At 41.7% G+C, this 14,296-nt stretch overlaps 1 protein-coding gene across 2 annotated transcripts; it reads left to right on the forward strand.

Annotated features, from left to right (window-relative positions):
- The first annotated feature begins 1,397 nt into the window (after nucleotides 1-1,397).
- On the forward strand, nucleotides 1,398-12,621 carry CCDC43 (coiled-coil domain containing 43). 2 transcript variants are annotated; one of them, XM_063132823.1, is made up of 6 exons: nucleotides 1,398-1,579; nucleotides 3,138-3,225; nucleotides 10,031-10,166; nucleotides 10,665-10,723; nucleotides 11,845-12,066; nucleotides 12,104-12,621. In XM_063132823.1, exons 1-5 carry the CDS (start codon nucleotides 1,415-1,417, stop codon nucleotides 12,030-12,032), a joined length of 636 nt encoding a protein of 211 aa, XP_062988893.1. In that variant the 5' UTR covers nucleotides 1,398-1,414; the 3' UTR covers nucleotides 12,033-12,066; nucleotides 12,104-12,621. The 2 variants fall into 2 exon arrangements, with proteins under 2 accessions (XP_062988893.1, XP_062988883.1); XM_063132813.1 differs by having other exon boundaries at nucleotides 11,845-12,621.
- The last annotated feature ends 1,675 nt before the right edge of the window (nucleotides 12,622-14,296 follow it).

Genomic DNA, 14,296 nt, shown 5'->3' on the forward strand with positions numbered 1-14,296 from the left:
TTTTCCCACAGAGGTTAAAAAAAAAAGAGACAAAGCATCTCACAGAACTAGAACTGGTGGATGGAATTGCAGGAAAGCAAATTTCAGCTAAACTTCCTAATGGTAACAACAGTTGGACAGTGGAACAGATTGCTTCCTGCCAGCGATGTGGGGATATTCAGATATACACTGGACTATCATGCTGTATTTGTATTCTGCATTGAACTGGGGACTGGACTAGATTCCTTCTCACTCTATGATTCAAGAGTCAGAGTGGTGGAGTGATTAGTGTGTTGGACTGGAACTCAGGAGATCTGGTTTCTAAACCTACTTGACCATGAAGCTCACCGGTTGACTATGGGCCAGTCACTGACTCTCCACAGCCTAACCTACCTTACAGGGTTGCTGTGAGGATAAAATGGAGAGTAGGAGGACCATGTAAGCTGTCTTGGGTTCCTTGTAAATGGAGAAATGGTAAGATATAAATGTAATAATAAATAAATACACATGTCTCTATGATCCAAGGGTGGGTGTGGTTGAAATGAGAGCTTAAGAAATCAATGGAGAATCCAAGATTTTAACATAACTGTGAATGGGCACTAGTGTATGTCCTGTTCTGCCCCACTCACTCGAAACGTTGCAGTCAAGAGAGAAGTTCCTCTTTTCTAATACACGTTTTATTTTGTGCAAAACTTAAAAAAAGGTTCTAAACATCTAAATATAGCTCTACCTATGCAAATTCCAATGGCAATACACCCCCGTATTGCAATATTATGCCCATATTTCAAGGTTGAGAAAACTGAGGCTGAGAAAGCGTCTTGAGACAGCTCTGCAATGCTGCTAACATTGCAAGTTGGTGGCTAGGTGGACTGATAATAATTTGCAATAAAATGTTGTGGTAGCCCATTGTTCGTATTACAAGTTGGGTGTTAGGTTGCCAACCTGCAATGTAATCGATTGCTAATATTGCAAGACAGAAAGAGGAGGCTGAAGCCAGTTTGGCTTTCAAGTAAAAAAATCCCCATTCAAAATACCCCACAGATTGCAGCAAAGATTATTCCAGTGTTTTGGGTCGACAACTCCCGATCAGCCCTAGGGATGATGGAAGTTGTAGAGTAGACTAAAACATCTGGGTGGCCGCAAGTTCCCCACCCCCACGCTCAAGACTCTCTGTAGTGTTTATTTGTAGCTACAGTGAAATCTTGGATTTCTCAACTGCTTTCTATGGGGAGCTTTCACTTCTGGGTGACATTTAAAAATAGCTTCTGAATGTGTTCCAGGAAATAACCTATATCGAGGGGGTGGTTCGTACTTCCCACCTCTGTCTTTCCTAGCAGTTCTCCACAGCAAGCGCAGGCGGCTTCTCCGCCGCCGCAGCAGGGCTGCGCATGCGCGCGGAAGGCGGCGGGCCTGCCCGGACGGGGGACGACTCAAGATGGCGGCGCCCTGCGCGTTTGAGCCGTGGCTGGAGGGGCGCCTGGAGGCGCTGGGCCTGGACGGGGACGTGTACGGTGGATACATACGAGGCTTGTTGCGGGAGGCGGAATGCGACGCCGAGAGGCTGGAAGGGCTGGTGGGAGCGCTGGCGGCGGGAGAACCGGTGAGCGGAAGAGCGCCTCGGACTGGCCCTGGCTGGGATCCGTACTCCGTCCCCCATTGCAACACGAGGGGACTGAGAAGGGGGCTCAGGCCAGCTGCGCCGCCTTTCCTTGGCTGGTTTCGTTTTGCCCGCGCTAATTTCGCTGAATACGTCGAAACCGCTAAGGAAGAGTTCGTCTGTTACGCAATCTGGATAGCAGTTGACTCGGTTTTCTCCCGTCTTTCGTCTGAATAAAGACTGCAACCAGCATGGTGTAAACTTAGTGTATAAGAGGCTGAAGTGGGGGGTGGGGACGTGCTTTTCCAATCTTCTATCTGCCATTAACTCCCCAGCTTAGCTCACGCAACCTCTCTCGTCTCTCCCCTCCCCTGCATCTGCAATATGGGGCTAAACATGTTGTTCTACTTTACAGGATGCGTGTAAGGATTTCAATAAGATTATTGAGGACAAGGGCAGGTTCTACACTACTGCTTTAAAGCCGTTTATAACAATTTTGACAACTGTTGGGCCCCAGGACACACTGCATATAGTTTTCAAAGTGCTTTAAAGCAGTAGTGTAGAAGTTTGAACAACTGACAATGCAATCCTGTACTTGTCTACTCGAAAGTAGATCCCATTGAGTTTAATGTGGCTTACTCCCAAATAAATCTAAGGGATTGCAACCTTAATTAACGTTTGGGAAAGATGGACTTTGTTGTTTTTACTACTTAATAATCGTGTTTAGCACTTCAGCTTAAAAATGTCCTTCTATTTTCCAGTCCTTTAAAAAATAATTATGATAACACCTGTAATGATATGTTTCACAAGTTGATTTTGTGTTAAGTTTGCAATTGTATATCCACTTACCCCAGCCCCCCCCCCAAATTCAACACTGGAGATCTACTTCAAAGTAAACAGTGGGTTCTACTTCAGATTGGTAGACTAATCCATGAAGTCTAAAAGTACTTTCTTGTTTTTAAAAAGAAAAGCTATCCATGGCTTTTAACTCTCTTGTTCTGTGTTCTAGAACAGGTGGACTTTTTTTTGTAATTATTAGGAGCCACCCTAGTCTTCAGATAGTCTGTTGTCTCAAAGTGTAATTTGCTTCATGAACTGATCGCGTCACTGAATGATCAGGCTCCAAAATAAAATTGGCATTAATTAGCATTAAGTGCTTCTATTTATGGAGTTACCTGTTATGCATAGGATAATATTTTTATCATTTTAATTGTAATTTTCAATAAAACAAAATCAATAAAACAAAAAAGTCAACATAGCATAATATAAATGTGTACACTTACATACAAAAACAGCAATAGCATTAAACTGTGACTCTCGTACAATTTTAAAACAGTTTTGCTTTCCTCTAAGTGAAACTGTAGCCAAGCTTTTTACTATCCCTTCATTAAACCTTGCTAGGGGTCATGATAAAATTGGCGGGGGGGGGGGAGGGGGGAGCTAGATTCAGCCTTCAAGCCTCTGATTATAGAATGTCTCTACAAAAGCACTCAGAGCTGTGTACTTTGTGATGGGCAATCCCTTCTCTTTTCAACTGAAAAGTTTTTCCTTTCTTAATCAGGATGAAGATGTGTTACAAGACGTTTGTGAGGAAATAGTTAAAAGATGGTCAGAGACCCAAAATGCTGGAACCAATGAGAAAAAAGGAGGTACTTCATGCTATTTCTTTTGGCATCACCAGAGTGGCTGCTGGGTGCTTTCATCTTCCTCATCTGAAACTTTAGGGACTCTTCTCCCCTTAGTATATCTTCTTTTCAGTTTCTCATTTCCCTATGTATGTTTCTACCTTGATCTCTGACCTGCTTCCTGTAACATTAATAGAAGATAGTTTAGACAGAAATAAACAGTATTTTTATATAATGCCGACAATGTGCATGGCATTTCACAGAGCAGCAAAACACAAGACAGTCCCCCACCCCAAGGAGCGTACATTTTACAATTTGACACAGGAGAGGCAATGGAGGGAGGATGAGATGATGGAGGAACAGACAAAACAAGATGCATAGAGTTCATTTGCATATACTTAGGCTTTGTTTCACCTGGGGTGAAGTCTGAACTATTAAGTCCAAGGCTTTAAAGAAAATGTGGGTTTTGAAGGGGGATTTTACAGAAGATAGAGGCTGTTGTCATTGCTGTTCTGGAAAGGAGTTCAGGCACAAGGAGCCATGAGAGAGAAGGGCAGGCAGGAGGGAGCAGGAGACTTTGGGATGGCTGAGGGTGGTTAACCTGGAGGAGTGGAAGGCAGGGATATAATAGGATATGGGAGCAGAGAGATGTGGAAGTAAGACCACGTAAGTAAGAACAAGCAGAAAGGAAGGCATAGTACAGATTTAAGGGGAATTACATGATCTATGAGAAGTGAAAAAAATAGCAGCAAAGTTCTGGATAGACTTGAGAGAGCCAAAGTGCGACAATGAAAGGGCAGAGAGGGGTAAGGTGGGAGGTAACCAAGGTGTGAACTTTCACTGAAGGGATCAGAGAAGAAGCATTGTATTTTCACAGTGTTGAAAAGGGAGAACCTATTTGACTTGACAACAAACTGAATACAGAAAGAAAAATAGAAAGAAGAATCAAAGATAGTATCAAGACTTTGTATTTAATCAACAGGATGGATAGTGAGGGTTGAGAGGAAAGCTGAGGTATGTCTTGGACATACTGAGTTTAAGGTAGAGATTAAACATCCAAGCAGAAATTGAATGATGGGGGAAAGTTCTGCAATAGAGGGCTAGATCTGGGCATCAGTGTATAGACGTTATTGAAAGCCAATTGTGATACTATATTGTAATTACCAAAATGTGATAGAAATTGTTTGGTTTAATTGAATACAGAAGATGGAGGTTTCGCAGACTATTAAAACTTTTTAAAAAACCCTAAAGGGCCTGACATCACTGCAGAACACTACAATTTCCCCTCAGATATATTTTCATTACATTAATAGGACCAATAAAGAAAATGATTTGCAGATTCATGAACAGAATCTAATGTGATATAAGTCAGCAAACTGGGAAAATATCTCTTCTCACCTTTGTCCCCTCACCTTCATTAAACATTCTGCTGCTAATGACCCTTTTCAGATGACACGTTAAGCCACAGAGATTAAGCATTTGAACTAAATATTATGGCTTAGCTTGTCATATGAACCATTCCTAACCATGATGGCTACATAATCACGGTTTAAACACACTCAGTAACCATTTGCTGCAAAAGCATTAGCGGCCTAACCATGGCTTAGCATGTAGTCTGAACAGGACCAATATATGCAGGTTGCTTACTTGTAACTGTAGTTCTCCAAGTGGTTATCTGTGCATTCACACATGGGCTCTGTGCTTGCGCAGGGCCTCGTTTGGGAGTTTTCCAGAGCTGAGGCTCATTTTTGGCAGGAGCCCTTCCCCATCGTCCTACTGCGCATGCTTGGAGGGGCTCCCACCTTCCCCTTGGTTCCTTGATGCTGCATTCAGCCTCAGAATCGAGGAATAAACAAAAGTTGCACACAACCTCCTTGGTGCCAAATAACAGTGATACCGAAGAGGAGACGGTGGGTGAGTTGTGTGAATGCACAGATTCACTTGGAGAACTACAGTTACCTGCATTTCTCTTTCATGGTCTCTGTGCATCACACACATGGACCATCAAATTTATAGGGGCAATTTTGGATGCAGAAGCCAGCAGAGCATACTTGCCAAACAACAGATCCTTCACCATCAGAGCACTGGCTTCCAAAGTAGCCAAAAAACGGATGGTCACAGAACACACGATACAGAAGTTATTGGGACTCAAGGTGTCGACGTACCATGGTCGTACCATTTGCTCGACTCAAGATAAGATGCCTTCAGATCTGGTTCAATGCGGTATTCAACCCTCTCCAAAATGCCAGACGTGTTTTCTTCTTACTGCCAGCAGGAGTGATCAGATCCCTGATGTGGTGGGCGCATCGTTCAAACCTTCTCGTGGGGGTATGTTTCAAGCCACTGGCCCCAGTGAAGTTGATCACAACAGATGCTTCCCTCTGGGGGCGATAGCTAATACCCTGGAAGACAGAAACAAACTTCAAAGTGATCTTGATAGGCTGGAGTGCTTGGCTGAAAACAACAGAATGAAATTTAATAGGGATAAATGCCAAGTTCTACATCTAGGAAATAGAAACCAAATGCGCAGTTACAAGATGGGGGATACTTGGCTCGGCAAGACTAGAAACGAGAAGGATCTTGGAATTGTTGTAGATCACAAGCTGAATATGAGCCAACAGTGCAATGTGGCTGAAAAAAAAGCAAATGCTATTTTGGGCTGCATTAATAGAGGTATAGTTTCCAAATTGCATGAGGTACTGGTTCCTCTCTATTCAGCTCTGAATATTGCGTCCAGTTCTGGGCACCCCACTTCAAGAAGGATGCAGACAAGCTAGAGCGTGTTCAGAGAAGGGAAACAAGGATGATCAGAGGCCTGGAAACAATGCCTTATGAAGAGAGACAAACAACTGGGCATGTTTAGCCTGGAGAAGAGGAGATTGTGGGGAGACATGATAGCACTCTTCAAATACTTAACAGATTGTCACACAGAGGAGGGCCAGGATCTGTTCTTGATCATCCCAGAGTGCAGGACATGGAATAATGGGCTCAAGTTACAGGAAGCCAGTTTCTGGCTGGACATAACTTCCTGACTGTTAGAGCAATACCTTAGACTTAAGCTGGGACTGCCGTGGTTTTTGTATTTTATATATGTATTTTATTGTATGTTGGGGTTTTCTAATATTGTTGTTGATGATTTTTTCTGCTGTGCTGGTCTATGACTGAAATAAATAAATAAACAACAGATCAGTACAATAATGGAACCGGTGGACAACCATCTGTCAGGTATACTTTAGGGTGGATTCCTGTATTGAGCAGGGGGTTGGACTCGGTGGTCTTATAGGCCCCTTCCAACTCTACTATTTTATGATTCTATGTCTGTTAGAGCAGTACGACAATGGAACAGTTGTGTGAAAAAGAAAGTACACCCTCTTGGAATTGTATGATTTTACATATCAGGACATAATGTTCCTTAGCAGGTCTAAAAATTAGGTAAATACAACCTCAGATGAACAACAACACATGACATATTACACCGTGTCATGATTTATTTAACAGAAATAAAGCCAAAATGGAGAAGCCATGTGTGAAAAAGTAAGTACACCTTATGATTCAATAGCTTGTAGAACCACCTTTAGCAGCAATAACTTGAAGTAATCGTTTTCTGTATGACTTTATCAGTCTCTCACATTGTTGTGGAGGAATTTTGGCCCACTCTTCTTTACAACATTGCTTCAGTTCATTGAGGTTTGAGGGCATTTGTTTATGCACAGCTCTCTTAAGGTCCCGCCACAGCATTTCAATCGGGTTGAGGTCTGGACTTTGACTGGGCCATTGCAACACCTTGATTCTTTTCTTTTTCAGCCATTCTGTTGTAGATTTGTTGGTATGCTTGGGATCATTATCCTGTTGCATGACCCCATTTTGGCCAAGCTTTAGCTGTCGGACAGATGGCCTCACATTTGACTCTAGAATACTTTGGTATACAGAGGAGTTCATGGTCGACTAAATGACTGCAAGGTTCCCAGGTCCTGTGGCTGCAAAACAAGCCCAAATCATCATCCCTCCACCACCGTGCTTGACAGTTGGTATGGGGTGTTTGTGCTGATATGCTGTGTTTGGTTTTCGCCAAACGTGGTGCTGTGCATTATGGCCAAACTTCTCCACTTTGTTCTTGTCTGTCCAAAGGACATCGTTCCAGAAGTCTTGTGGTTTGTTCAGATGAAATTTTGCAAACCTAAGCTATGCTGCCACGTTCTTTTTAGAGAGAAGAGGCTTTCCCCTGGCAACCCTTCCAAACAAACCATACTTGTTCAGTCTTTTTCTAATTGTACTGTCATGAACTTTAATATTTAACATGCTCACTGACACCTATAGAGTCTGAGATGTAACTCTTGGGTTTTTTGCAGTTTCTCTGAGCATTGCACGGTCTGACCTTGGGGTGATTTTGCTGGGACGTCCTCTCCTGGGAAGATTGGCAACAGTCTTGAATGTTTTCCACTTTTGAATAATCTTTCTCACTGTAGAATGATGGACTTTAAATTGTTTGGAAATGGCCTTATAACCCTTCCCAGATTGATGGGCATCAGCAATTGCTTCTCTAAGATCATTGCTGATGTCTTTCCTCCTTGGCATTGTGTTAACACACACCTGAATGCTCCAGACCAGCAAACTGAAAAAACTTTGGCTTTTATAGAGGTGGTCATTGCCACGACACAGGCTCTGAATACCAGACCTCACGTCTGCCACCACTTCTTATGGGGCGACACAGGCTCTGAACACCAGACCCGGCCGAGGCTACTCCCTGCTCAAGCCAAGCACCACCACTTGATACGCCTAAGGCAAGGGATAAGAACCACCTTCCTCCAAACTATGTGGAGAAAGGGGTTTAAAATGGAGAAGGATTTTAATATATATATAATAATGCGCTGTGAGTTATATCTGTTTAGGTGAATGATTGTCAGAGTGGGTGCTGAATGTGTAAACTTAAGATGATAAATGCCAAACAGACACGTGGGACTTTTGTGGTAGTTTAAAAACAAAACAATCAAAATTTATTTTTAAAAGTTCATAAGCTTTGTTTCAAATAACAACATTTAAACACCTTTTAGAAACCTTTCATACAATCCTGTCACTCACACATTCGCGCTTTCCTTTTTCTCACACAATCACTCTTGAACTTTCTTTATTCTAAGTATTGATTAATATACTTCCACTACGTGCACACCACACTCTAAAGACACCACTCACTACACTGACCCTCAAATTTCCCAGACCTTAAGTACCATAAACACAGAGAGCACTACAGACTCTAAGAGTACCTAACAAGTCTCCCTGAAAAGGTTCCCTGAAAAGAACAAGAACTCTCAATCCCCTCAGTCATTCCCTTGTATATCACTCCTCCTCCCCCCCAAGACATTCTAACTCCGCCCACTCAGGCCAACATTCTAAAACCCACAGATTTACAAACTGCAGACATACATTTGGAATTGACTTATGGGGTGTAACGCCACAGTCATACTTGCTGATGATCAATTAATCACGGGCATTTGATTAGCAGCACCTGTCTGCTACTTAGCATCTTAATTCCTATGGAAGCAGTAAGGGTGTACTTACTTTTTCACACATGGCTTCTCCATTTTGGCTTTATTTCTGTTAAATAAATCATGACACGGTGTAATATGTGTTGTTGTTCATCTGAGGTTGTATTTACCTAATTTTTAGACCTGCTAAGGAACAGATGATTGTTATTATGTCCTGATATGTAAAATCATACAATTCCAAGAGGGTGTACTTTCTTTTTCAAACAACTGTATGCTTTAAGGTAGATTCCTGCATTGAGCAGGGGGTTGGACTCGATGGCCTTATAGGCCCCTTCCAACTCCACTATTCTATGATTCTAGGGATCATGCCGATTCGCTTCAGAATCATTTGGACCTTCTGATCTGTTTCAAAGCCCTCAGAATCACCCCGATTCCCCTCTGAATCAGGATTCAGATCTGAAGCGATGCACAGCCCTAATTTCACTATATAGGTAGTTCATTCTAAACACTCATACTGAGCAGCTTTGATTTCTCTGTCTGATCTAGCTGGGGGAGATTTATTATTATTATTATTATTATTATTATTATTATTATTATTATTAATCCCGCCTTTTGCCCAATGCTAGATTTGACAAGTTTTTCTCAAGGAGAAATGCCTGCGTCTTACTAGTGTATAGTTTTCATAGTTTGTAAGAACTCCTTACTAGATGGAGAAATGGCAAGAGTTTGCTTTTATGCAGTCCTTTTGAACTTCACTAATTGAAGGTACTTTTATGCTTAACTTTAGACCAGTTGCCTTTAATAATTATTAATACCAATTTTAAAAAATAAGAAACAGGAATTAAAATTGACCAACTGTTGTATTTTTTCAGATGTTCATTAGAGGCAATATACAAATCAGTGTTTGTGCAATATGTTTCCCCTAACTGAAGGTATTTATAAATTCCAGTTCCATAAAATTTATTTAATACACTGATACTACATTACTGAGTTATTACCATTTCAAGGAAGATTATTACCCAGTGGTTGTTCAAGACCGCCTGCAGTTAAAGTGTCAAGAGTGATCTTATGAAGATACAAAATAGCTATAAATATCTGGAGTAACTGTTATCGTACACTGTTGTGTACACCACTTTGACTATTTGGCATTTATCATTGTATTTATATGTTCACAGTAATTGTTCATTGTGTCATAAATAGTGTCACTTACCACAATCGTTTTTCATGTATCATCAGTACCTTTTGATTCTTTTGTTCTTGTTATTGACCCCACTCTATGGAAGGGCGAACATGGACTCCTCTTGGACTTGCTTATTCATCCTTTCTTTGTCCTCTTCTGTCCCCAGATGAGATCCAAGCCATTGCCAACATAATAGAAAAGCAGGCACAAATTGTGACGAAGCCCAAGGAAGTATCAAAGGAGGAGACACTACAAAAAGCTGCCCTCCTGGCACAGTATGCTGAGGTGACAGATGAAGAATAATATCCTTTCTGTGGTGAAAGTTCTGAAATTCTGTTAGATCTTCTCTGGTTGGTTGGTCCAATGACTCAAGTGCTGGAGTACATGGGTTCCCTTTTTTGTTTATAGTCCACTCTGTCCCTTGAGCTGGAGGTAAATTACAAGGGACACGTGTATTTATAGATAAACTCCTGTCTCTGAAAGTGCCGCTTTGGATCTGAGCAAAAGTTCTTTAAGAGTAACTAAAGAACTCAACCTGTCCTTTAAAGCAAGGTTATACTTGATTGCCAGATGCTGGGAACGAGCAAAAGTTGGGTATCGCCATCTTTCCCACCTTATCATAGCAAACAGAGGATGGAAAAGCTGCAAGCAAGAACCTTCGGAGTATTCTGGCATTCAAGGGAGTAAACTTTAGTGCCTGTGCAGCTTCACAGGCCTTTTTCAGGGCCTATAGTCATGCTGTCTCTTACCCATAACTTCTGTCCTTATCCTGAATATCCAATCCCTTTAACTCAGAATACTGAAACAGATGCACAAGATGACCGTGGGGCAGCAGCAGTGACCATCAATGCTGAAAAATGTATCCTTTCAAAGATGGTCTTTGGAGGTCACGCTTGGTCAGTAATGTGAAAAATGGAATGTTGACTTGTTTGAGAGCAAGACTAGTATTAATTGTTATACAATACAATTAGTATTGTGTCTGTGGGGTAGAATTTTAATATAGTATGAAATCTCTTGTAGAGCATGTTCTTAGGATCTTGAGAGGGTTGGGTAGAAGTGCAATCCCACTGTTTGTTCTTGGTTTGCAAGTTGTAGGCTGTGAGTTGTAGGAAGGATTTACCTGCAATTCAATGCTGGTCCAGCTTTGTTTCATTCGAAGCTCAAGCTTTTAGCAGCTTGGGAAGGAAGAAGGCAGAGGGATGAGGTAAATTAATCCATATGTGCCACACTGTGCATGTATTGTAACATGTAACACAGTGTGTGTGTGTGCACATGTAATAATGCTTAGTCCTGGGAGCTCTTTGGGTATTGAGCCAATGAAAGGACAGGCACAAAATGTTGGGAAAGGGACTGAGGAAAAGTCTGTTGGTGAAAGTTAGCATAGGAAGAGAAGCTGGGGAGAAAGAGCTGAAAGGACCCTAGAGGGAGGAGAAAGGAGGGGAAATTATCACATGTTTTCAACCTCAAACTTCAAGAAATGGTCAGTGATCTTTTTTTAAAAAAAAATGTTTTGCTTCCACCTTTGCCAATTTATTTGTATTACAGTTATTTTAAAAGTTTGTAGTTATTTCAGTCACAAGGGAAACAAACATATTTTTATCCAATCATTCCCAGACTACTAGCCCCACTGGTGACATGGGATTTGCACTAGTGATCTATATAGTGCCTTCTAATTCCCAAACTGCTCTGTAGTCTTCATTGTATTTCTATCAGAACAAGCTTGGTAGGTAATGTTTTCATTGTACAGATGAGGAAAGTGAACCTGAGCTGGGAATTGAATGCAGGAGTCTCCCATCCAAATCCACCCCCACCCCCAGTGTATCATACTGGATCTGAGTCCTTACAGCTCTCTATTCTGGTCAGGTGGCTTGAGGCTTCTGTTATGAGGGAAATGGTATTATTGACATGAATTGAGAATTATCTCTGTGTGTGAGAGAGAGTGAGAGAAGAGTTCCTTGTTCTCCTCAGCTCCCTTGTCAGCTTTGTTCAAAAACACAAACCTGGAGGATGTTATAAATGCCCGGAAGCTGGAGAGGGAGCATCTGCGTGATGGGTCACAGAGGAAGAAGGAGCAAGACAAGCTTCAGAGGGAGAAAGACAAGTTGTCTAAGCAAGAACGTAAGGAGAAAGAGAAGAAGAGGACACAGAAAGGCGAGAGGAAGCGATAGCCAAGACAACTGCCAGGCTTTTCTCCTTTCTGCTCTCCCCACCCCACCCCCACCGCCCTCAGCATGTGCACACACACACATGTATACATAACATACACATAACATGCTCAGCAAAAGGAACCTCTTTGAACATTTCAGGGGGTGATTTTAAAGCAGCAACAAATTCTAGGTGAGGAAGGGGGCGTTTTTCTAACTCTAACTTGAAGTACTGAAAGAAAACTCTGTGTATACACACCTTGTTGAGTGATGCCCATCTTTGGTGGCTTTTTTTTCCTTGTCACTTTCTTACATTTATTAACCACATAAGGGGAAACTAAATTTGAGGAAACGAGTCTGAAATTTCTCTGCATATTCACTGAAAGGTTGCTTTTGATTGGTAGAACTGAGCAAAAACCAGTTTCCCACAAACATAAGCCAGGTAGGGTTAATACCTCTTGACAAACTTATGAATTAAGTCTGCTTCACCTCACTTACTATTCTGCACTTAAAGTGACCCAAAGTGATTTCCCCTGGTTGGGGCTTGGTTAGTGTAACTTCAGCAAGGCTTTATTATTGCCATCTAAGTAAAGTTCTGTGAATTTAATTTGAATTAGATTTGTTTGAATCCTTGGCTCCTGCAGTTCTTAATAATGTATTGTGTTTGTGGGGGTGAAACCTCTTGGCACTGCCTGAGTTGGAGTGAAGGAATAGATCATTCAAATTACAGGCAAAAAATTTTAGCAACAGATTCTGTGGAAAGGGTTCCTTCAGCTGCCACCTGAAACAGCTCCCTTACACTGCCAGATGACAGCCCCACCTGAAATGCATATGCTGCCTTCAATTCATAAGTACTGTATTTGATGCAATATAAAGATACCCCTTCTTGCCATGGGACAGAGTGCTAACTATCCTTTCATTTGTATATATCTTTACCATGAGTATGTTACCACCTTCTCATCATACTGTTCCTGAGAAGCTCAGACATACTGGCTTTCACATTGTTGCAAGCATCACCATGACACCTTGTCTATTTTTTTAAATTGTACTGGAAGACTTAGAGGAGGCAGCTTTGAGACAGCTAGGAACAAAAGGATCTATAGTTAAGTGCATGCAACTAGTGCCTGATGTACTTGAAGTACATGATCTATATTTGTTCTCTACTCTAATTGAATCATTTTCCTCGTATGTGCACGTAAAGAATTCTAGGTATATGGAAATGCTTACCTACCAAGTTGCCACCACACCAAAGCCACATGAAACTCGACTTGAATTAGCCAATCAAACTGTTGGCAAGAAATATCCCCCAATTCTGAAGGGTCCCTAGCTGTTAATATTTATTTATTACATTTTTATACCGCCCAATAGCCGAAGCTCTCTGGGCAGTTCACAAAAAATAAAACCATAATAAAACAACCAACAGGTTAAAAGCACAAATACAAAATACAGTATAAAAAGCACAACCAGGATAAAACCACGCAGCAAAGTTGATATAACATTAAAATACAGAGTTAAAACAGTAAAATTTAAATTTAAGTTAAAATTAAGTGTTAAAATACTGAGAGAATAAAAAGGTCTTCAGCTGGTGACGAAAGGAGTACAGTGTAGGTGCCAGGCGGACCTCTCTGGGTTGCTCATTCCACAACTGGGGTGCCACAGCGGAGAAAGCCCTCCTAGTAGCCACCTGCTTCACTTCCTTCGGCAGGGGCTCACGGAGAAGGGCCCCTGTAGATGATCTTAAGGTCTGGGCAGGTACATATGGGAGGAGGCGTTCCTTCAAATAACCCGTCCCCAAACCGTTTAGGGCTTAAAACACCATTGAGTTCTCTTTCATGGCCCCTTTTGTTCTATGGACTTCCATTTATTTGTCCTTTGAAAGCATGACATTTGTAATACATAATTGACAAGCCCAAATTCAGTCATAGAACCAGGAGTCTTCGGAAGATTCCTATTCACTTCAAGAGAAACTGCTGGGTCATTTATTTAATCCCAGCCTAAGCACACCCATACTCATTTCCTTTGCACTCCTTGCCTGTACTATATAACTGCCCTTCTGTCCACAGGACCTAATGCACACAGACTATGGCCCTGTTCAGAAGACACTTTAAACCACAGCTTAAACCATGGTGAATGAAGCCTTATTCACCATGGGTTAAAGCCATGGTTTAAGGTGTCTTCTGAACACGGCCAGGCTTTTTGGCTTAACCACCATAGTTAAAGCCATGGTTTAAGGTGTCTTCTGAATGGGCCCTGTTGCATGAATCTGTGTTTTGGCTGGGGTTTGCCTG

The sequence above is a fragment of the Elgaria multicarinata genome, chromosome 1 (assembly GCF_023053635.1).
Source record: "Elgaria multicarinata webbii isolate HBS135686 ecotype San Diego chromosome 1, rElgMul1.1.pri, whole genome shotgun sequence".
Classification (NCBI taxonomy): Eukaryota; Metazoa; Chordata; class Lepidosauria; order Squamata; family Anguidae; genus Elgaria; species Elgaria multicarinata.